This window comes from Pteropus vampyrus, unplaced genomic scaffold (genome assembly GCF_000151845.1).
Source record: "Pteropus vampyrus isolate Shadow unplaced genomic scaffold, Pvam_2.0 Scaffold151, whole genome shotgun sequence".
In the NCBI taxonomy this organism is placed as follows: domain Eukaryota; kingdom Metazoa; phylum Chordata; class Mammalia; order Chiroptera; family Pteropodidae; genus Pteropus; species Pteropus vampyrus.
In genome coordinates, this window is record NW_011888932.1 from 3,251,194 (window position 1) to 3,275,722 (window position 24,529).

The 24,529-nt window shown below is 41.6% G+C and overlaps 1 protein-coding gene and 1 pseudogene across 10 annotated transcripts in view; both read right to left on the reverse strand.

The window, feature by feature from the left end:
- JAK1 (Janus kinase 1) overlaps positions 1–24,529 on the reverse strand; it is a 124,453-nt gene that overhangs the window by 21,372 nt on the left and 78,552 nt on the right. For all 10 annotated transcript variants that reach the window (XM_023536196.1, XM_023536195.1, XM_023536194.1 and 7 more), the window contains 9 exons: positions 23,802–24,000; positions 20,188–20,311; positions 15,852–16,005; positions 14,338–14,501; positions 12,255–12,597; positions 10,347–10,532; positions 6,500–6,657; positions 4,113–4,236; positions 2,003–2,189 (listed from right to left, as the gene is read on the reverse strand). In XM_023536196.1, coding sequence (XP_023391964.1) covers positions 2,003–2,189; positions 4,113–4,236; positions 6,500–6,657; positions 10,347–10,532; positions 12,255–12,597; positions 14,338–14,501; positions 15,852–16,005; positions 20,188–20,311; positions 23,802–23,970 — 1,609 coding nt within the window. In that variant the 5' untranslated portion in view covers positions 23,971–24,000. The remainder of the gene's footprint in view (positions 1–2,002; positions 2,190–4,112; positions 4,237–6,499; positions 6,658–10,346; positions 10,533–12,254; positions 12,598–14,337; positions 14,502–15,851; positions 16,006–20,187; positions 20,312–23,801; positions 24,001–24,529) is intronic.
- LOC111745293 lies at positions 11,692–11,810 on the reverse strand (annotated as a pseudogene).

Sequence of the window (24,529 nt, forward strand, 5' to 3'; positions counted from 1 at the left end):
GATTCTGTGCTGGGTGTTGTGCTTCCCATGAGTCACAGAGTGCTGAGACCCAGATCCTGTCTTACAAGTTCACAGTCAAGTGGGAGAAACAAATACTAAACATATTCAATGCAGGGTTCATGGAGCCTCAAAAGAAAGCCAGGAGAGAGGGTTCAATTCCATTCCTGTGCTTCTCCCTCCACAGCTACTAGCTCCCAGGTCTGGGTTAGTAGATGTGGCATCTACACCAGAGACCTCCCCGGCTGATGCCTGCAAAGAATCACATCCCAGTCTCCCACCTGCCACCACCTCCCTCTTCCTGTGGCTGCTATTCTCCATGTCCTCAGCCTCACCTAGAGACCACCAATTTCCAGGAAAATAAAAACTGCTTCTAATAGCTGGAAGGAGAGATTATGTGAGTAAACAGGGTCACTGGGCTTTAAGGTTTTAACTCACTCTGAGGACTCACGACCAAGTGGCAGATGTGTTTTTACCTCTGTGGAACATCTTCTATCACAAAAACAAAGGCTGCAGTTACTCTGCAAGGCTGGCAGGAAACCCTATCTGATCAACAAGAACACAAGTCCTTCCTCTTTCACCAAATTCGGTGACAGTCCCTTGCTGAGAGACCAAAATGCGATTCAAACATCAAGAACCCAGGCCCTTTTTGTCCTGGTGTCCTTCCTCCGCCCACCCCTGACATAAATAAGCATTCCCTTAAAAGAACAAGAAATGTCTCAGATAGAGCCCTCCGAGTATCTTCAACTGCACTTACTAGGGCCTCAGGAACAACTGTGTAGCCCTTTCCTTGAGGCCTGACCCCTACACTAAGGCAGGATCTGACACGTACAGGGCAGCACTCTGCAGTGGGAGAATGTCAAAAAAAACCACAATGCTCAAGGGATCTGGCATTTGGGGTAAACCTGGCATTCAAACCTCAATTTGACCTTGACCTTCAATAAGACCTACTTCACTTCTCTAGCTCAGTTTTCTCGTGTGTAAAATGGGGCACTTGACCGGGCCACTCCTAAGTGTCCTTCCGGCTCTAAGTGTCCTTCCAGCTCTCACATTCTAAAAAGTGATGAATCCATCTGCAGGACATCAGTGACATATTCATGAAGCTTTAAAAAAAGGCAGCTAAGTTCCTCGTGCCCTCCTATCCATCTTATTACTCTCTGACCCTCTCATAGCTCCCCACTGCCTATAGGATACAGTCCCAGCTCCTTGGCATGGCATTCAAAGCTGCCCATGATCCCAAATCTCTCCCTTCCCAGTCTCACCTGCCCCTTCTTTCTAACTTTGCCAAACACATCAGCCCTCCAGAATCCTCCCGCAGCCCCTGCGTTTGCCTACCTCTTTGCCCCTGCACATGCTCTGCTGGACGTGCCCTCACCTAACTGGCAAGCTCCCACTCACTGTCCAACACCTGGCTCAATATCCGCCTCCTCCATAGAGCCTTCCCTGTGACTCAGGGATTTTGACCATCCATTGCCTCTTTGCAAGCCCAGGTCTCGTACATGTACGTATTGATTAAAACATCCATGACATCCAACAGTGGCTTCATTTCCCTGCAACGTTTTCTGTATTAGATAGGAAACCCTTGGAGAGCAGGGACCGCGTGCTAGGCATTTCTGATTCTTTGCATCTAACATAGTTCTTGGTCCACAGAAGATGTCCCAGGAACATTTCTCAGATAGATAAACCATTGACAGAACTCTCAAGACATTTTATCTTAAAGAAAAAGTTTCTGCTTACGAATCCTAAACGAGCCTCTTTCTGCAGCCTAATAGGGGTGCTGAAAAAGGTGTATGTTTTTCTATAAAAAATGCTGACACTTGAGGAATGGGATTTGCGTTGGGGACAGACGTGTAACAAGTCAAAGAAAGACACCTAGAAACTGTGAGGAGAGGCCACTCTCTTCAAAGCTACCAGCATCTTTTGGTTGACCTGAGTATCGGAACATCAGAAGGGCACAGGGCATCACTGAGGGGACACGGCCTAGCTCTGGCACAGGAAGACCAACCTCGGGGCTTGGGCTGGCAGCAGCGCTTCAACACAAAGCTGATGTTGTCTGTGCGAAGGATCTGCTTCTTGAGGTGGCTCATGAGGTCTCCCAGGCTGGGGAAGCTGCGGTCTGAACCGTGCAGACTGTAGCGACCCTTCTGCACCTCGATCTGAAAGTTCTTGAACTGTTTCTGGCCACCCAGCACCTGACATTCAGAAAATTGACCAGAAATGATTTGCTTTAAAAGGGGTAAGGCAAAAATGTACCATGGTAACAATAGAGGAAACTGAGTGAAGCATATACAGAAATTCTGTGCTATCTCTGTAACATTTCTATAAATCTAAAATTACTTAAAAATAAAGTTTATCATAAACGAATAAGCAAAATAATAAATAAATAACAAAAGGGGGTTCCAAGAGAAGGTACTGATAAAAGGGAGTGGACACCAGAGAGACAGCATAACAGAACAGTGATTTCCATGACAGCATCACTTTGTCTTGGACCTGTAGGATGAAATTCACAGAAATACCCACCTCGTAGGACTGTTGCTAAGATTATATGACATGGTACATGTAAAAAACCTAGTAAACACTTGATAAAGGTTAACAAATATTATTATGCAAGAAATCTATAGCAAAATTTATCCAGAAACTTCCTCAAACTGAGTCCTTCTAGGCCACACATTTATCTGAGAACAAGCCTGGGAGCTAGCAGTCAGCTGTTTGGTCCAGTTTCCGGGTACCATGGTGCACAGAGAGGAAGTACAAGCACAAGTTTTCCTTCATGGGTATTTCTGGTACAAAGAAACTCTATCAGTGGTTAAGAATGAGAGCCAGAAAGATCTACTTATGGTATAAATTAGGACAAGTTATTTGAAATCTCGATGCCTCAGCTCTTCATCTGTACAACGGGAATCATTTGAAATAAACAGTAAGAGCAATCACACCTATGATCCCTGTCTTCCCTAGGTAAGGTGACACCAGGTAAATCATGTCACTGAATCACTGACATTCTTGGTACAGCCCAGGTCAATTATGCCTCAGAAGGAGTGTGGGCTGTCTTCCTCCAAAGCCTAATGAACACAGAAGACAAGCATCCTGCCAAGGCGACAAGCCTGACAAGTTCTGAGCCACTGCACCCGCATCAGCCATGGGGCTGAGCTGCACAGGAACACCAGCAGGCAGGCTGTGGCCTCCAGAGACACTGCCCAGGACACTTGGCAGCACTGGGCACCTTCTGCCATTTCCTCTTCCCACTCTTGACTGAGTCCGGTTCCCAGGCATTCTCTGGTACTTTTCCCTTCAGTGTCTGAGGTCTTCAATAGGCGCATGTGCTGACTTCCACTTCACAGGCCCCTCCCTGCCCCAGTTCTCTCAGTTCACATTAAACCCATTCAACACTAGTATATTTGGACTAATTTTGTAAAATTGTGTTTTAAAATATTCCATTTCTTGTATTTAAAAAAAAAAATTACATGAATAACAAAGGCATTTGTGGTTTGGTGGGGTAATGTCAATTCTGGCTTCTATCTTAGCCTTCAGGCTTTCTTTCACATCATTCTCACTTCCAGCTACACTTGAGTCGCTAATAAATATCTCCACTTGTCAAAACATGGGATGGCAATTTGTATGTTAAAATGTCTGAAGCTACTATCTGGGAAAAACTGCGTTAGGCCAGATGCCGAGTTGGCTCTCTTGGAAGTGGTTTGTACCAGCAAATGCCACAAACACACACAGCTCTAGGTCTGTGCAGATCTTGGCACTGAGTGTCAAAACAAAACAAAACAAAACGAAGCAAAAAAACAAAAAAAACCTCTAAATAATTATTCTAAACTTTCTGAGGGTTTGGTATGAACTGGTTTCCTGGTCACATTCTACCTTCCAGAGCCACAGTGGACTCCTGCCATGGGTCTCTTGAAAGAAGAAAGAAGGGACCATGACGAGGAAAGGTTACGGGTCTGGCTGCTCAGAGCAGTCTCCTTTTGGAGAGGAGGTTGTCCACGTCAGAACTGCCAGGAATTTTCTGAGAGACCCAGGCTTTTCTACCCCCACCCCCCAAGAGTAGTCCCATCTGCACCAGCTCCTGGGCCAGGTTGCAATGACACCCTGGGCCATATGGCTTGACTGACCTCAGCCTTTTCAAAGCAGGTGACGGTCATGAGGATGTTGTCGAAGTCAGTGCAGCTCCACCGCAGCACGTACATCCCCTCCTCGCTTCCTTCTTGCCGCAATTTATTGATGGCATATTCTGTGCTAGAGGGAGAGAGGGGCAAAGGGGAAAAGAGCTCACGCCAAACAGGAGCACTCTGAACCCAGGGGATATCCACTTCCCTGAGATGCCTCAAGTCTTACGGCCCTATCGCCTTATCTGTCCTGGGTCCTAAAGTCCTCTCAGATACGATATATGAAGCAAGCAGAGATGCCGAGGAGGCTCGAAACAGATCATCAGAGTCTCCAAGGTCTAGAAGAGGATTCAGCCTGCTTCCCAAGGAACTGAGCCCTGCTCATCCCCAATGTGCCCATACATTCTGTCTCCAGCTCCTGCCAGAAGAGCATCCCCAAGGCTGGTGAGGTGGTGCTGCCTGTGATGCAGTGGTAGGGGTCCCCTCCCCACTGTCCCCAGGCAGCAAAACAAGAACACGAGCCTCAGGAAGGCGTAACTTTGGGGTCAGTCTCTTCATTGCTGTATCCCCAGTAACCAGAGCACACCTGGACTCACAGTAGCCGCTCAATAAATGAGTGAATTGAATAATGAACACTGAATAAAGAAATCAGTGAAGATCGGAACGATGTTAGCGGGAACATGCATGTCTTACGCGCCTTTGTAGCCCCAGGACTGATCAGTCCTAGCGCTCAGAGGGCTGTGAACAGTTGCTAAATAAACACACACATGAAGTTACCACACTTAGCGAATGGCGCTAAGTACTGACGAAAGGGGGCTGGCACGGTCAACATGTGTTAGAAAGGCAGTTAGAAAGTGGTCTGCAACACTTTCATGCCTTTGTGCATGTTGATCCCTCACATTAAGATGACCTTTCTCTTCTTTAAGACCTGGTAAACCATCACTGATTCTTCAAAGTTTAATCTGATTCGAATGCTACCTACTCTGCAAAGGTGTCTTAGGCAATGAGTTTCAGCCCCTCACAGAACATGAGACTTTCATTCATTCAACATATATTAAGCACCTATAATGTGCCAGGCCCTGCTATGGGTGCTGAAGAAAAGCAGTGAACAAAGTAGACAATGTCCCTGCCTTGATGGAGTTCATGTTCTGTGCAGTGAGGGTAGGCAGCCAAAAAACAAATGGACACAGAAATAAACATAGTATGTCAGGAGGTAATAAATGCCACTGAAGAAAAATAAAGCAGAGCAAAAAAGCCAGGAAGTGCAGGGTGTGGAGAGGGAAGAGATATTGCTACTTTACAGAAGGTGGTCAGGGAAGACTTCACGGATGAGGTGATATTTGAGTAACACCTGAAGGAAGTGGCAGCTGAGTAGATTCTAGAGGAAGAAGACATTCCAGGACAAGGAAAAAGCAAGTGCCAAGGCCCTGAGGTCTAACCATGGTTAGGATAGTTAAAGGACATGCTCTTCTGTAATGCTCAACCCCTCGCTCTGCAATTCTTTGTCTCTCTGCCCATGGGTCTGTGAGCCTCTCTAGGCCTGGGTTCACCTCACCCCACTAACAAACTACCTGTCCACAAGGTAAGTGGGATAGGGAAGAAGGTGGGATCTGTATCATGTGGAAGGCAGGTAAAGAGATGCTTCCCCAGATATATTACGGTCTGGAAATAGAGACTCAGAAGAAACACTGCAGCCATTTTCTTTTGCCTGAAAGGCAGTCTGTCATATGTAAAAAGAAGTAAACTAATCTCTGTTGCTTCAAGTGGCAGAATTCAAATACACAGGCAGAAATTACAAAGAGGCAAGTTCAATGCCATATCAGAGGTATATATCTCTGTAGTTTTTAGAGCTGAAATCTATTGGCTGCCTTGTGTAGTGTTAAGTACCCCATCACCAGAGGTATCTGAGCACAGGTTACTAGTTCTGAGACTCAAGAGAGACAAGATATCCAGCAAGGCCCTTTCCAGCTCTAAGCCTGGTCACCCTCACTGTCCCCACCATTTATCTGACACTTCAGGACAAGCTAACTCAGGATTCCATTATTTACTACTCTGTCAGATGTGGAGTCTTATCTTTCTTGGGTCACTTTGGCACAGCAGGGGGTTAAGAAGTGTAGCACTCCTTGGTCAGCTGTGGAGAGGTGGCGGGGGTGGTTTAAACCATGAGAACCAAGTAAGAGACAAGATGTGAGGGGCTGCTGCAAGGACCAAGGTAAGAACTTGGACAGAAAAAGCCAGACAACAGACAGCGGGGATGGAAAAGAGGGCACCAAATCAATCAGTACCAAACAACGTGCTCAACTGCCCCCGACCTAAACAACTGATGACACCTGTGTCTGAGGTGGCCACACTCCCCATCACTAAAATGGAACTGAAAAGGTTCTAGAACCAACCAGATTGGACCATGACAGCCATTCTGTATGTTGTGGACGATCAGTGGGGGAGCCACATCGGTGCAAAGGTAATGATGGGCGTCTGCTGTGAGCCGAAAGTAGCCATCTACCAGGGACACAAAAGACAAGGCCTCCTCGTGCGAAGAGAGCTTCAGTTCCTGGTGAGACAAAAGAAATGCCCATGGTTACATGATGTGTCTACCATCTTGAGCAGCGACTACAGGGAGATACACGGTGAGAAGATGTTTAAAACACAATGGAGAATGCAGGACCCCAAAGGGAAACTCATTTTGTTAATAACTGCATTTATATACAATGTTCACTGTTTATCGCTTTCTCAGCTATTATCTCTAAACTATCAAATGAGTACAGTGTGTTTGTGTGTGAGGAAGGGGAGAACTGAGACCTGTGGCAGGCAGACCTGTGAAGAAGCTGTCACCTGGGTCTAGATGGAAAAGCAAGCCAGAACCAAGGTGGCAGAGGTGTAAAAGAGGAGAAGGGAGGAGAAGAGCGTGCAAGTGGTACCCTGGTCCTGGCGCTAAGCAATGACAAACGCAGTCAGCATTATACCTGTTCTAGGAAAGGAAGCAGAGCACAGACGCTTCATCTCATGCAGGACTGGTCTACAAGGTGCAACTTCTATATTTTAATCCAGGGATGGTCCCAGATACAATGATGAGGTTGTTAGGTTAAGTCCAGGGACCCCTGAGGGTTTGGAGGAGGCAGAGTCTTACTCAAAGTGTGAGAGGCAAAGGCGAAAGTGGAGAAGGGGGAGAGAATTTCCGTGAAAGGAATGTTTTCATAAAAACACTTGGAGGTGAAGACAGGTAGGTTTTTGTATTTGTCTGTCTGTCTTGATCATATAGCCCTGAGCAGAGATTACCATTTGCGAGCCATCTCCTAGGGAAGGAAGGTATGTATGCAAAGCCATGATTTAGAGCTTTGACCCATAAAAACATGAAAAAGCACCTGAGTCTTCAGAGAAGAGCAAAACACTACTAAGAATAAGACTCTTTACATAGCACTGGGAAAAAGAGAGGCTGGTAGCAGAGAAAAACAGACCAGTGAAGGGGAAAGGGGGCAGATAAAAGCTACAAGACAGGATGGAGGAAAGGGGACCTAGTCACAGTTAGCTGTGAGGCCAAGGGAAGGGTGCTCTAGGGTTGTGAGCCAAGGAGGCCAAGAAGGGCAAGGCCACCATAGGGATGGTGATTCAGGAATGAGACTTTGTACTAAATGTGCTTCCTTTCAGGTATGACCTGGCATCTCCCTGCAGATCCCCAAAAAGCAAATTCAAGATGGTCTAGCTTGGGCAGCCCTTCATCTAGTCATATATGAGTGAGACCACATAAGCACTTAAGTTCCCTGAAAGCGGATGTAAGAACAGAAATGGGGAACGTCAAAAAAATTCAGAGAGATGAGATAAATCAAGATATGATATGATAACATATTAGCATCATGCTTTCCTGAAAGACCAAGAGCCAAAGTACTGCCTGATCAAAGGGCTTGGAAACCCCTTGGCTATGAAGGGACAAAGGAGTAAGATAAAGAAGAGAGAGCATCGCGCCGTGTTAACCCACAGGCTCTGGAGCCAGCTTATCTGGGTTCAGATATCAGTGTTTCCACTTACTATTATACTTAAGCAGACGTAATCATTTTCATAGGTCAAAACAGCCAACTGCCAAGAAACTGGCACTTTCGAATTATTTAGCCTAATAGCTGTGACCATGTGTAAGTTAATCTTTTTGTGCCTCAGTTTCTTCCTCTGTAAGAAGGGGATAATAATATACCCACCTCACAAGGTCAATATGAAAAGAGTTGATAGTTGTAAAGTGTTTAGAATAGGAAGTGCCTGGCATATAGTAAGAGCTAGTGTTTATAAAAGAAAATAAAGTAATGGAGAGAACAAGTATTTCTTCCTCACTTCCACCTGCTCCCTACACAGCACTGCAGCTTGGCACAGAGTCATCGGCCCATGTGGTCAAAGTGAGCTCTGACTCAGATGACAGGTGCACCAACTGGGTGCCAGACTTGAAGCTCTGTCGGCCAGGACAGGACAGGGGCAGGCTCACAAAAACTGTACCAGCTGGCTGCTGCCTCTCTTCCTCTGCTATGCATCTTCAGGGTTTGGCCATGTTGAAGAGCTAGATCACAGACGTGTTAACCCCCACTCGCCCTCACCACTGGCTCTGGGAGAGAATGCCTTGGAAACCAAAGCAGTACAGGCAGAGCTGCCGCTTTCTCACTCTGTGCCCTGTACAAATTTCTACACCTCTCTGTAAGTCTCAGATTACCCACTGGAAATGGAGCCCAAATTCCTACATCTAAGGTTCTTATAAGGACTAAATAAGATAATGTAGACACAACAATGTAATAGAGTCTAATATCTATAAAATAGCACTTGTTTTGATTTTCTCCCGCCCTCCATTTTCCATCTTCCCACTAACAACTATCTGGGCTCTTCTACTTCTCTCTTCACTTTATTTTTTATTATAGTTTCTTGATGAAATTAATGTATGTTTATTGTTTTTAAAAAAGAGGGGAGAGGTGAGGAATAAGAAAATTAAAATCATTCATAATCCCATTATAAATAACTTAATATTTTATTATTTTTCTAAGAGTATGTGTACGTATATGCATACCCTCTCAATATTTTTTAAACAAAATTGGTCCCATTCGATAAATAGCTTTATATCTACTCTTCCATTTACAAAGCATTTTTCCAGATTATTAAAAAAATTCAGCGATTCATTTATGTAATATTCTACTACTCAGGTGAATTATAATTTATTTTCCCATTCTCCCATTGTTACATATTTAGGTTATTTTCAGTATTTTGATACTGTAAATACTGTTGGGATAAACATTCTCATTCACAGACCACTGCTTGCATCTCATTGTTTCCAGAAGACAGATCCCTAGATTCCTAAATGGAGAAATATACACATATTTTCAAGAGTTTCAACACATGTAGCCAAACTGCTTTCCAAAAAGTATACCAAAAAGACAGTTACTCTAAGTGTAAAAGGATGACTGACTGTCCTACTACCATGTCACCAGATTCTTTCCCAGCCACTGAGTGTTATTCTTTTGACACACTATTTGCCAAGTTTTAGACAAAACGTGGCATTTCCCTAGCGTTGACTACCTTCACTTTGCGAGAGCACCTGCCTCCCAGCCCATGCTCTCCACGTGTTGTCAGCGGTGACTTCCCTAACACAAACATGTATATTTTGGCAGGGTTCACACTTCCCCTGCCAAACTGGCCTGCCTATCTAGATTATATCCTCAAGTGATACTAAAAGAAAGGAAGTGAGATTGAACACTCCTTCCTCTGTCCAAGAGTCACTTGGGTGTGACTGACACCACGGTGAGGACTGCCACTGTGGCCACAGCCACCAGCCTGACAGTCCTTAAAGTGCAAAGTGGGGCTTCCCATCAACTTTACCTTAGATGACCTACCAAACTCAGCAGAGAGACTGTGAAGGAGGCCGGAGGTGGGGGGAGGGGGAAATGCTGATATTCGCTAATCTGCTTTTCCTTCAAATTCACAAAATTTTTGTGAATTAAATATTATGCTGAAATATCTTTGGGAAAGGAACAAATGCTGAAACAGATTCATATTTACAAGACCAAAGAGAGGCACAGAAGTATACCCGTGTAACTTAAAAGCCTGACAATGATAATGTCAGTGTTAGCAATAGGGACTTTTTGGATTAAATAAGATAACCATCAGATTTTCTCTCTAGGACAGGAACTCTGAAAACCATGTGCTGTATAACCGTTCTCAGCAAAATCTTCCTCTCATCACCAGATCCAAACTGAATAGCTTCTGGAGCAAACTTACCATTTTTTTGTTGTCTTGCTTATTAATGCTGACCACAGATTCCTTTATTACAATATGAGTGATTTCAGGGAAGTAAGAAAAATTGCTCCACTCTTCCCGGATTTTGTTTTTCTCCTCATCTTTCTTCTGTTTATTTTCCAGTTTTTTCCGTTTCAGTTTATTTTTTTCCTTTTCGACAGGAACAACCTGATAACACGCATAAAAATGACAGTTAAGCTGGCTTTCTCACTTTCTAATGGTAAAAAGGTCAGTGCTTCTGGAAAGCCAGTGCAGAGCCTACATCCAAGGATGAGAAAACCAGCATGCTTGGGTTTACAGAGCAATCGGGAGAGCTGGCACATGGGCTTAGGATCACGATGTTCTGGGTCCCATCACAATGTGGGGATTTTATGCCCAGAGGAGACCTTTATTAACACACTGACTAAACTCTTTACATAATCTATAATGTACAAGTCAACTTAGAAAGGGAAATAACTGCCCACTAGACATGCATCTACAATCAGGTCCCCTCACTTCTGGACTGATGTGTTTCAACAGAGGCAGAGAACACGTTCTTCTCAAACATAACTGAACAGAACACGGGATTTCTCCTTTTAGAATCCATCACTGGTTGTCTTGACTTTATAATAACATTCAAGCCAGAATTGTCAAGAGAAGGTACAAATCCCAGACTTGAATAATCTAGGGAATCATACATGTCTGCATAAGTTTAAACATTTTGTGTAGCATGAGTCTTAGAAACTAGAGATCTGGGTTGAGATCCTGCCTCTTTCAGTTACTTAACTAGTTGTTCATCTCTTTGAGCCTCCATTTCCCCATCAATTAAGCAGAGATCTTACATCTTCACAACGTTCTTTGAAGATTAGGTAAGTTCTTATTAACACGGTCTCTACTACATAGAAAGCACTCAATAAGTCAGACATTGTTATTTCAGCAAAAAAATAAAATAGGAAAAAATGAATCTCACCTTTAATATTATTTACAGTAATAATGATGATGATAGCAGTTAAAATAATCTACTGAACATTTACTATATGCCAAGCTCTGTGCTAAATGACGTTTAGTTTTCTCAAGAACCCTATGAGGTAGATACAATACCTGTTTTATAGTATCTCCATAATATGTGGCTGATAGAGGTGAAGCAACCTTCCTAAGGCCATGTAACTACAAATAATGCAGTTAGGATTTGAACCAGGTCAATTTAGGTTTAAAACCCATGATTTAAAACCACTCTGCTCTATTGCTTCATTCAACGAACCCTTCAAGGAAGCTTCAAATTAAAAAATCAATTATCCCATTTCATGGAGCCAGAGGACTAAGTTCAATTTTTTTTTTTTTTTTTTAACGTCTACAGCACCTGGTCTTCCTAGGTGGCCTCTCATCCAAATATTAACCAGGCCCGACCCTGCTTAGCTTCCAAGATCGGATGAGATCGGGCACTTTCAGGGTGGCATGGCCGCAGACTAAGTTCAATTCTTGGCACAACTGTTTATTAGTTAAGACCTTGGACAAGTTTCTTAACTTCTCGAGCCTCTTTGTGTTCATCTATATTATAGGGATAATGGTAGTATTCCCCTAAAAGGTTTTTTATCTTGAGGAATAAATGAGTTAATATATGTAAATGCTTAGAAAAGAACTTGGCATATAGTAAGCACTCAGTAAATGTCTGCTGTTATTATATATCATATATATTATTATATTTTTTCTACTTCCCTGCAGAACTTAGTAAATATTATTCAGATCTACTGCTATATGGACACAATAAAAGATGAATGATACATGGTCTCTAGCCTAAATAAACTCAGCTGACAAGGGTGATGGGCACACAAACAGATGATTCCAACAGGATAAACAGAACACACCGTGTGACACAGGATGTTGTTTTGATCAGTCACCAATGCCACTTACATTTGGTTTCTGCCTCCACTGGATTCCAAGATTTCCAGTCACCATCACTTCATAGTAGAGAACATTTCCACTGTCATTTGGATGAAACCAATTCAGCTCATTTTCTGATGAAATCAGTAACATGGAAGTCTCAAATATTTCAGCACCATAATGTTTTGTCAAAGTTTCCAAGGTAGCCAGGTATTTCACCTTCAGGTCATGTGTGGACACACTGCTGTCACAAATGGTCTTGTTGTTAAATTCCTTTAGGAAATCCTTGAAGACATTATTTATCCTCATCCTGGTGAGAAGGTTCCTCTGTCTGATGGACTTATTCAATGTTTCTGGAATATATCGCTTGTAGCTAAGAGAAAATAGAAAAACAGATCTCTTTTCCATGTACAGGTTAGCTGACAATAGTTTAGAAACAAATCTAAATCTATAAATCTTCCTTCCACATGTTGCCAAACAAGAAAGGAGGATCTGCTCCCAGACGGTCGTAGATGGAGTAAGCACCAAGGATGACAATCCTAAGGAGAGGGAGGTCAACAGGGACTACAGGAAAATAGAAAAGTGCATATCCCACACACTTTTACTGAAAAGGAAATTCCTACAGGTATCCTCGAATTATCTGGGTCACAAAGGCAGGCAGCAAAACTGACTTATGTTTTTGCTGGCTAGTGTCACTGTTCCTGTGCACATCAGCCCTCACGTAAGCACACTGTTATTAAAATTCAGTGTCACTTAGACGGTGGCCTGAAAAGTGTCATGGGTGATTATGGATGTTTTGTATGTTCTTCTTACATATCTGTTTTATAATTTTTCTATAAAGATCACGTATTGTTTTTATTATAAACGGAGAAAACACATAAAAGCTAATTAAATACAAAAGACTTACTGTTTGCCATGTGAAAATGGCCCAGATATATTAAATAGGTCAACAAGTAAACTGAAAGTTTATTACTCATCCAGGTGCTAACAGGAGAGTATCTATGACTAACAGAATCTCAACGAACTGATACACTGCTAGAACAGGACCCAGCTTAAGGAGAGTAAGAATATCCATGAAAGAAAGAACAAATGGGGAGACTGGTGTGCCTGCCATTCCCAGGCCCGAGACAGAACCTGGCACAGGGTAATCCCTGCTGATGAATGGGTGGTTTCAAAACAGTGGAAATTGGGAAATTTGAATTTATCCCCCAAAAATGTCATAATTTTTTTTAGATTAATGAGGGGGAAGATCAGGGGAGGGTTGTCATTTTTCGCTTTAGCCTCTTGAAAATATAAAGAGGAGGTACCCAGAGCAAAAGCCACACACACAAAAAAGAGAAAGTAGCAATACAGCATGCATCCCATCTGTCCCTGCATTACTGAGGAGAAACTCATGATGCGCTCCAGACTCTGATCAAGGGCAGAAGAGGTCTGCCCAAGGACAAGAATATATAAGAAGTAACCTTATAAGAAGAGGCATGTTGCCTATCACAACTATTACAGCTATAAATAATTTCTTCAAAGTGAGACTATCTTCATTTACGACAATCACAATATCTCACTGGAAAAAAATTATTTCATAGATGAGTGGAAATTATGCATATTGACTATTTCTTCACAAGACTTGATCATAAATGATTATTTTTAAGTTGACATAATTTCCTTAAGGTAACAGTTGATCATCCTTCACATCAGAATTAACAGCTCTCTAGTGAACTATGGTTCAGGCTGGGATGGTAGTGGCTGCCTGTAGAACTATGTGGAGAAGGATTTTAAGATGGGTCCAGCAAAAAAGGAAAAAATGCAGTGATAAATGGCAATGCCTTCCATGGGCAAAGAGGAAAGGGCAGGGCATGAGGGTCAGTAATTTGATTGGCATCTCCAGCCCCAAATTTTTCACCTTAGTACAAATGTCTGAGGTCATCAGCCAACATTCGAAATCATGACACGATCATAACTGCACTACCTTTTATAGATAATCTAAAAAAACATTTGAGCTCTGCAGAGAAGAAGGGTCAGCCAAAAGCTGGTAGTGGTTAAACTGAGAGGTACAAAAACATATAACAATAACACCACCCCCACAGTCAATTCTTTAGCCAGAAGAAAGGTTTACCTGATGTCCTTGGGGAGTTCTGGCAACTGCATCTTCTTTATCATGGCATAATGGGAGATGGCCAGGACAGCCATCCCCAGACACTCGTTCTCTATGTCATGCCCATCCTGCTCAGTCTTGGGGTCTCGGATTGGAGCCAGGCATTTGACCAAGTCATACTGTCCCTTTAAAGCAGAGGTGAGAAGAAATGAACCACCACTTAAGTTTCAACAGTCTACCCTCCATGATCTTGAGAGGAAGTTTCTCCACATAGGAAGGTGCTATCCAAAAAAGCAGCATAGCAATGAAACGAGATCGACAATTCCTCTGGCACCAAAGCTGTTTCTCAACGGTTGGTATGAAGGGACTCAGGAGATGTTCTCCCCAGGTTAATTCATTCATTTAACAAATATTTATTGAGCATATGCTCGGTCCTGGTGAACAGTATGAACGCATGAAGCCCCTTCGTGGGGATTACCATATAATGGTGACAAGTAGCGGGTACCAGGCTTGGACTACATCAGGGAAAGAGATGGCAACAGCTGTCTGAGGTTTGATCATTTGCTAATTCCACAAACATGAACTGATATATCCTACTCTAGGAACTGGGTATAAAACTCACAGAGAACCACGCCCCATTCTGATGTAGATTTAGAAAAAAAAGAATGAATCCACATTTCACAGTGCATCATTACCACATGTAAGTTTTTTCAAAATCTGCTGTTCGAGTTTCCAGTAGTGAAATGTATCACCAAAACATACCCCTCAATGGTGGAGGTGCACAGCATTCCAAGAGCCAATAACGGCTTCAAAAATGAAAAAGAAAACTAAAAACAATACCCACCACCTGTCTTGTACAGAGTGGTGAAGATAATATCAATGCTAGCTCCCCCTTATTAAATCCTAACCTCAGCGCGAGACACTGTGCTAAGTTTCTTTTCTTTACTTTTCATTTAATCTTCACAACTGCCCTATGAGGTGGATGCAAACATCAGCAACTCCACCTAACAGATATATATAATATATGATATATATATGTTCTCTCAGGGGAATGTCATTTAGGTGACTCTAAGTTTTCTTCTGGCTTTTTCTAGTGTCTAGTCTTTCTACCACTGTGTGATAGAAAGTGGCCACCTCCTTCCTCCCCAAATGGCACTGTGACTGCCGAGAAGTGCCTTTGTTAGACCCACTGCACTATACCTTCCCTCTCTCACAGCTTTCCTCTGCTCTCTCCACAGAGGGCACTGCAGATGAGAAGTAAAGGGTAGAAGTAGAAGATGAGGGGGAAAACAAAGAGAGAGGGAAGAAGTGAAGCCTGGAAAGCCCAAAAGTGGGATGACCAGCCTCCTGGGACACTGAATTGCTGCCTTCTCCCTCTTCACATGGGGTAAGCCCAGGGGTGGCAAGAACGGCCTACGGGACAGGCCATAAAATGTCCTGGCTACCATCAAGTTCACCTGCACCAAGGAATCTGAACCCTACAGTGCCACACCCATTCCGTGAACTCCAGGTTCTCCTGGGCCCAAACTTCTTACCTGAGCAAACAGATACTCCAGGGAGCTGGCATCAAGGAGAGGCGTTGCATCTGGAACTTTTTTTTTCTCATAGCCATTTTTCTGCTTCTTCGGAGAATGTCGCCATACTGACTGCTCATTATCATTGGTCCCATGCCAGTTGGTAAAATAGAACCTGGAAGGCAGGAAAATGTCAACTGCGGGAAAGAAGACCTAGAAATGTGTGGGAAAGTTGTGCTGGTTCTACTCAGCGTTATCGATGCCAGAGGCTAACTTTCGCTGAGAAGCAAGCAGACAAATAATTTGCCTGCTTAGTACTTGATTGTTCATAATGTCCTTTTCTTTTCATTCCTACAAGTATTCTGTGAAAAGCGTGGTCTTTGACTCAGAGAGATAAAGTGACTTCCTTATGATCGCAAAGATAGATCCTCTGACTTTTCACTACACCTTCCTAAATAGGAAAACACTGTTGACTAGAAGTAGCCCACCAACTCCCTTTACCTTTAATAATGCCATCCTGCCTTGAATCCAAGACCTATTTTATTTGCATTTTAACATTTCTGAAATCTAGTTTCATCATACAGCCAAGATGTACAATTAATATGACAGTTTCCTATTTCCTAGACTGCTGTTATTAAATTGATGGTTTATCTTACAATAAAGTTTTAAAATAGAAGAAATACATGAACATTATTACTATAAGCATTAGCTTGCAGTGTTATGAATGCATAATAAGCACTTTATATATGTTATTTAACCCTTGCAGCAACTATACAAGGTAGATTTCATTGTTTCTATTTTACAGATGAGGAAATCTGAGGTCCCAAAAGGTGAACTAAGACTACGAGCCTGTTCTCTTAACTGCCACTCTCCTCTGCATTTGCAAGAGAAACACAGTAAGCTCCGAAATGTGTGAAAGTGACTGAGCCAAGCTGATCCAGGCCATCTCTAGACTCAGCTGGTGCCTGGGTCTCTCTCCCTTGACATGTTCATGGGCTGATGAAAAACAATCACAGCATGGAGAAACAACAAATAAAATTTCCTCCCAAAAAACAGCTGCAATTAAACTCAGACACACCTGTCATGGAGCATACATGCAGCATAAACCTCAGCTACAGAACTGTCATTTCACCCACTAACATGGCAGGGCATCGGGCACTGGTAACAGTAGAAGCCTGAGGCTGATAAAAAGGCTGGCATTCATCCTGTCCCCAGGCTGGGGAGTCTGCTCTCCAAGGGCAGAAGGGAACACAAGCCCAGAGGACTTAACTGGGATCAGCTCTCCAGAGCAGGCAGAAAGTAAAAGGTGAACCAGCTCCACCAACTGAGCAGATACAGGGAAATCTGACATTGGGACAGAAAAAATAAAGGGACAAGGACATGGCCAACTCCTCTGACAGCCAAGGAAAACCCAAAATGGAGCATTCGCATCATTCATACAATAACTAGAGATCTACTAGAAGTTCTTGGTGTCTGCCTGGAAGGCGATAGGTGAAAGGGTCCAAACAGGATGAAGACAGGACAGGTAAATTCTGTCTGACAGTAAAGGAAGATGGTGATAAGAAAATGAGAATTATGTACAATATGGTAGGTTACCTGGGTTAATGGGGGAAAGGAAGGAGGAGGCTGTCTGAAAGAGAAGCCCTGAAGACAGATTTTCCCTGAATGAGTCCAAGCCATGGTCCCCTTCTTCTACATCCCGCTGAGTCTCTATAAGATAAAGAGTCCTTGGACCTGGCAGAGCCAAGGGCCCAACATATTCCCTCTGGGCAGAATGCAATCTTCATTCTGAACAAGGACATTCTTCAAGGCTGCTATGTGAGCCCTCTGGGACTGGCTTTGGCTTTGGCAAGATGTTCAAAAAAGGACTAGGCTGAGGAAATCAAAGATAACGTGGAGTTTTTCCACTTCACTAAAGGTGGAAGGGAGCCTAAAACAAGGCTGGATCACTAGAAATTGCCTATAGTCAAAAGTTGACACCTTTCCATCTAATAAGATGATAAAACAAAAAGAACAAAACAAAAAAACTTTAAAGGGGTGATGGCCAAAATTAAAATCTTCCTAATTTTGTCTCAATAAGACAAAACTGGAAGCTACATTGAAAAGATTCTACACTCCTTTTTAAAATTAATTATGAAGATGTTCATCAAACTTGAGGCAAACGCTAATTCCTAATATTAACATGCTAATGGAAAAAAAATAAAGAATGACATAAATAAATGTAGTTTGATAGCCGCCTAAATTCCTTTTCAGAATGATGTGGATGAATAATGCAGAAAGGAGAGAAAGAGATAGACAGATTAGACAGACATCAATCAGATATATGTCTTCCCTGCACATTTCTGAGAAAATTATATTAGAGATAACTGCATAATTCTAAGTTTAGGTACAGGTATTATATACAACAAATTCTCTTTAGGTTTCTATAGAACTTTACTAATGGATATGAAATTCATTTGGATGAAAAAATATTTTTATTAAAAAGGAATAAAGAATATGCTTGTTTTATATTAACATATATTATAAAACAATAACTATCGAAATCATTATCTAAAAACAGAAAACTTAAAGTACAAGAGTATTTCCCAAAATAGAGCTGGGATTCCACTGAAATAGCCACCAACATTTATTTTGATATTACACCTTCTTTAGTGGTGAGATAACGAGGTTTCAGATTTTTTGTAGTTTGTTGTAATGCAAATGTTTTTAGCTTAGGGTGAGATCTTTTCTTCCAAGTTCAAAGAGCCTGTGGTAACAAAGCAATATCCTGTTGAAGCAGCAATGTCAGGTACAAAGTCAAGGTGCCAAAAATGAAGCAGCAATGCACTTCCTGGCCCCTAACAGAATGGGGAGCAGGCAGACATTTTTAATAGCAAGGCATTCACACCACCGACATGTCTCAAAAAGGGCGCTGTGCTAACAAGACAATTCACTAGTTGTGTGACTTTGGAAAACTCACTTCTCTTTTTAGACATCAGTGTCTAAAATATTGGAAGAGCTGAATTAGGGAAGCTCAGGTTTCTTCCCAGTCCCAAATTTTACCATTCTAACCAAAGTGGAGATTCCTAGCCAAGTGGAAGAACCTAAGGGGAAAGAACCAGAATTCAGTGACATGTCCCCTTCCTAGACGGGGAGCTGCAAATACACGTTTGAAGGCTGGATCACACAGCCAACCACCAGGCCACAGAAAGCAAGATGACACTTTGAAAAACAAATCCAAATATAGTCGGAAGGCTCAGCTGGGCGGAGTGAATGCTTCCCTAAATCTGGGGCGTGAAATCTCACACATGGCACACACCTCTCCTAAGGTGAGACCTTGGGTGACTACAAAAAGAAGAGAAAAAGTCAGCCCTATGTGATTATCCAAAAAGTAGATCTGGTTCATCATCTGCTGAGAAAAACATTCAGACCATTCTAGAACGCTAACAACTCTACTGACTCCCAAAGGAAATGGCAGCTAAGATATGTGGAGAGCCTCCAAGATCTCCCAAGGGCTTTTCCAGCATGTCCCTGCATTGCATCAGCACCTGAACTAACCTACTGATTTAATCACATCCATGTAAGTTAAGATCCTTTTCAAAAAGTATTCATCCTATTTATAAGCTCCTTTGTTAAACACACGCTAACTTGTGCTGAACTACGTTCAATTCAGGTACAAAGCAAATACGCTTATAAACTCAAGAGACTACAACGGCAATGAAGTACTGACTGTCTATGCCACCTTGGGAGACTGTGTGACATTTAACCAAGTCTACAATATGGGAGAAAAGGCAAATACCCATCAGAAGGAAAATCACAGCCCCACTAAACAAAATCCTTCAAAACATCCACCCCCTGAGAGCAAGACCGACCTAGGATTTCTAGGATATCACTTCAGGCAGTGTTTCTCAATCTCTTTAGCTGCACCTTTTAGTAAGAAATATATTTTATTATATGATAACCTAGTACATATATTATCTCAAACAAAACTTTTCAAAGACAATATTCTTAGGATATGTATATATGCTGATATTACCTATTCTTGCCTCTGTCTTTTTTAAAAAAATTCTGGTCACAAGTCACTAAATTAAATTCATAACCATGACTCACCTCACCATTTGAAAAACTCTGCTATAGTATGCTAATTCAATTCGAAATACCCTCTGCATCATAATGAGTTCTCTTCTATAATTTGGCAGAGGCCAGTGATCAAATTCATCTTGAACTGTATTTCAAATACTGAAGAAGTTCTTTCTCATACTGAGCAAATACAAAACTTATAAATTACAAAAATGACTACAATCCTTCTTGGTAAGTGATTCAGGGCTCCAGGCTAATCCCTCCTGCATTAGAAGGCCAGGCAGGCAGGCACCCATACCTCATCCGATAGTGGAGCCGAAGCGATGTCTTATCGTCGACAGTGATGGTGCGATTTGGGGCATACCAGAGCTTGGTGTTCTCATCATACAAGGCAAAAAGGTTGTGACACAGAGGAGAGATACCTGGGGAAAAGTAAAGAATACACCAGAAAGGTGAAGACAGATACATTTGGCCATCTGTTTCCAATGTATGACATATGCAAAGGCAAGAAATTCTCTCATCCAAAAAAAATCTAGGTCACGTTCGTATCCTCTTAGGGCAAATATGACTTCCAATCATGTTCAATCAGACAGTTTGAATCATAAAAATTAAGAACTATGGCTCCCTAGGAATATACACTACAGCTCCTGGCAAACCAGATTAAAAACATTTTAAAATGAATGTCTCATAATATTTCTCACTACAGTGTCTATGACAGAGTCTTACCAAATCGCGCTTTAAAAAAAAAAAAAGGTCATCTGAAGTTGCTGGATCCCACCTGATATTTACCTTGTTAACCACAGTCAGAAACATTTTGGAGTTTGAGAAGTCCCCAATCTGTCTCCTACAGAAACCGTTTAAACAATTCTAACATACTGCAATTATACATTAAACATGCAAAGAAGTTCCTGGCAATAGTACATAAAATCGTGTTAGAATAAATAACCAAATTGTGTTAGAATAAATAACCAAAGTGTCAGTGATTAAAATCTATTACCATTAATAATAAATACACTTCTTGAGTACTCTGTAGAGTTAGCATAAATATTTTTTATTAGTAGCCAACTAACGAGAAAATATATGCTTAACAAAGGTGGTCCAAATTGGGCTTCCCCACCCCACCAACTGCCTCCTTCGATTCGAGAATGATCAAAAAGATAAGGGAGATTATGAAGTCAGGAAAGCACCATTTCACTCACTTCTGAGCCCATGATTAAAATTATACAGATATGCAATCTAAAAACAGGTGAAAAAAGGAGGAAAATGACTGCAAATAATCCATACTGACTGACATTTTCATGTGCGGCTAGGCCTCAAACTGAGATACAGTGAACTTAACTGAAAAACATATGAGAATATGAAGTAACTGGTACTTGTTTCCCAACTTAGGCATTCAGAGTGAGAGTGACATTGACAGGAACTCTCTCCAATGAACACACTGAGTTAAGAAGTTACAAATGCCTTGGCGTCTCGATGCCTCTGCTGAATGCCTCAATGCCTGCCTTTAAAGATATCTGGGAATTACCCCTTTAGAAGTTAACTCCTCCTTCTATCATAAAGATCGAGCTAAACTTCAAAACAGCATTATTTCTTGGGAACAATGGCAAGTGGCTTTTGGTTCCAGTATTATCAGGACTATGTTTCTGCCATATTACAGTTTTTCAATAATAAATCGGCCTTTGTGGACTATCCTGGAAACCTAGCCTTTCTTTATGCGTATCCATATCTGAATGTGCACTGACATACACATCTGAAGCATAACTGATTTATAATCATGGATCTGTTTGTAACTCCATCACAGATCTGATTCTAACAATATTAGTACTTATACACAGAAAGATCAAACATATCTTTTTATATAAAAGTGTGGAATAATAACAACAATACTAACATTTACTGTGGGCTAAGTGTCAGGCATCAGGCATCTAACATACTCTTAATTTTTTTATCATTAAATTCTAACACCTAGTGAGGTAAGTATTATTTTTGCCATTTTATAGATGAAGAAATGGCCTCCCAAGACAGTCTGATCTAAGGTTACTCAGCTAATAAGATGCAGAGCTGGGATTCAAACCAAGATAGAGCTACCAAGGAGGTGAAGTAATGAGAGCTAAAAATACAAAAATTTGCCATATAATAGTAAGAAAACAGGGAAGAAAATAATACTGCCCCCAAACCTCACTTACTATAAAATAATAATAATGAGAGCTACAAAAATATATGGCACTCCATATTCACATATTTTTAAAATTAAAAAAATTTTGCAACTTTCTCCTGGATTGGTTACAAAAGAGATCATTTACGCTCTACAAACTGGGCTTGAAAACTGAGGCCCCAAAGCGACTGACTCTGAGCCCAGAAAGAGAGGAGACCCAGTGGCTGTGGCTGTCTTCAGACTCACAGACTCTCTGCTCTCATCTCCTTTAGCAGCAGTTCCCTGATCTCTCATTAACTGCAGCCCAACGATTCTGCACAAATGATCCTTGCTAACAAACTGAGATTTATACCTGCTATGCTTTACAGCAAGAAGCTTGGCTAAGACAACAAACAATATAAACAAAATCTCAAGAGAAGAGAGAAAAGAACAACGCCTTTTGAAAATACTTTAGAAGCAGCAATTTACATCTACTTGTTTTGCTAATTACAAATATTTTTAAAGGTGATATACTTTGCTATGTAGTTACAATAACTTTAGAACATTAATGCATTTCCCCCTAATAATCTATAGCTCAGCCAACTTTATCTAGTGTTGTTTAGTTAGTAAAGGTCTACTATACTCTTCCTTATAGCACTTATCTCTCTTTTATTGGAACTCTGATATTTAAAGCATTTTAGTCAGAAAGATATATATCGAAAAGAAAATGGGTTTTCTAGATAAGCTGTATTATAAACAAGGTGGATGATTCTTGAAATAACCATACTATCCCCACAGAGCTGTTCTAAGGACTAAAGATGATATAAATAAAACATGTCTGACTGTCTGAAATCACAGCCAGTTACTTCATCATCATAAAATGAGTTGATTTAAAAAAAAAAAAAAAACACAAAAAACAGCTTTATTGAGAAGTAATACATATACCATAAAATCTACTCATTTCAAGGGTACAATTCAATGAATCTTAGTATATTTATAGAGTTGTACAACCATCACTAGGATCTAAGTGGATTAGATCTATAAGTTTCTATGATTTAACTGTCATTTAAATGTAGGTAGGCAAAAACTACCAATGACCTCAGATTTCAAGAGGCTTCTTTTTGTTAAGTCAGTTTGGTTTACACCTTTCAAAGGCAATCAGCAACTTTAATAAAACAAGCTTTACTTTAAAAAAATGGATTGTGCTGTGCACAACCTCACTGTCCTTTTCACAATTTGACAATCTGACCAACCCGCAAACACTCAGTTTCTCACTTCAACTCAGCATCACATGGGTGGGTGGAAGCTGAGGGGAGGAAGCAGGTCATAGAAACAGAAGAATGGACTGCACCTTTCAAAAGAAATTTTGAGCAATTATTAAAATTACATGCCACTTAATGAGCATGTAATTTTGTGCTAGGTGTTTTGCTCATTTAGTGCTGATTTTATTCCAATTTCACAGATGGGGGTGGTGGGAAATAAAAACTGAGCCTCCACAGAAGGCAAGCATCATTCCTTAGTATCCCACATTCATTAATGACAGAGCAAGAATAAGCCACTTTGCGATAAAGTGAAACTCTCAAACCATTGGCCTAAGGTTAAATGCAAGTAAGTAGCAGAGACAGGGCAGAACCCCTGACTCCCAGAGCCCACACCTCCTTCCACTCAGGAGAGCTACCAGGGGCAGAGTTACCCAGATGTGCTTCTGGGATGGTGTGCCACCAAAACCTGCCATGGGCCCTGGGCCCTGGGCCCTGGGCGCTGCTGCCAGTACTCACAGCATTCCTGTGCCGCCCGGATGCATAGCTCCTCTGCAGTGTACTCTCCACTGCCCAGCCGGAGGGGCTCCCTATCCGACAGATAGAAGAGCACTTCCACCCCTGGCTCAGGGGCTTCCAGATTCACCTCGGTCTTCTTGGAGCTCCGCATTTTAGCACAGAAAGCCATGGCATTGCAGTCCTCTTTTATATTTAGATACTGTAAGAAAAATGAGACTGTGGTCATTCCATGTGCTAAAAGTTCCGGTGGTAAAAGAGAGTGCTATGAAGATAAACAAGCAGAAATATGTGGTATTTCTGCTCCTTCCCTCCCTGAAAGTCAAGTGCATGCATCAGAGTTTACGAGAGGTGAAACTATGGAAAATAATCAATTATGCATTCTAATTAATTAATTATGGTCAGACCATAGTCTCAAAACTCAGAATAATTTTAGACATGGCTCAAATTTATTTTTCTCTTTGCACACAAGTCGTAATTGAAAATGTGGTTCATTCTGGAACCACTAATAGTTAATATTACTAATACTGCTGCTACTTCTACTGGAATCATTTAACTTTTGAATACACCTATGGCATGAATTACACTGTTTTTTAATTTTATGTCTATCCTCCACTAAACTGCAAGCTCAGTGAGGGCAGTAACCTGGGGCTGGCTCTAATGTAATGCACACAAAATGACTAGCAATTCATGTTCATAAGCCACAAGGAAGGCTCAAAAAAATTAATTAG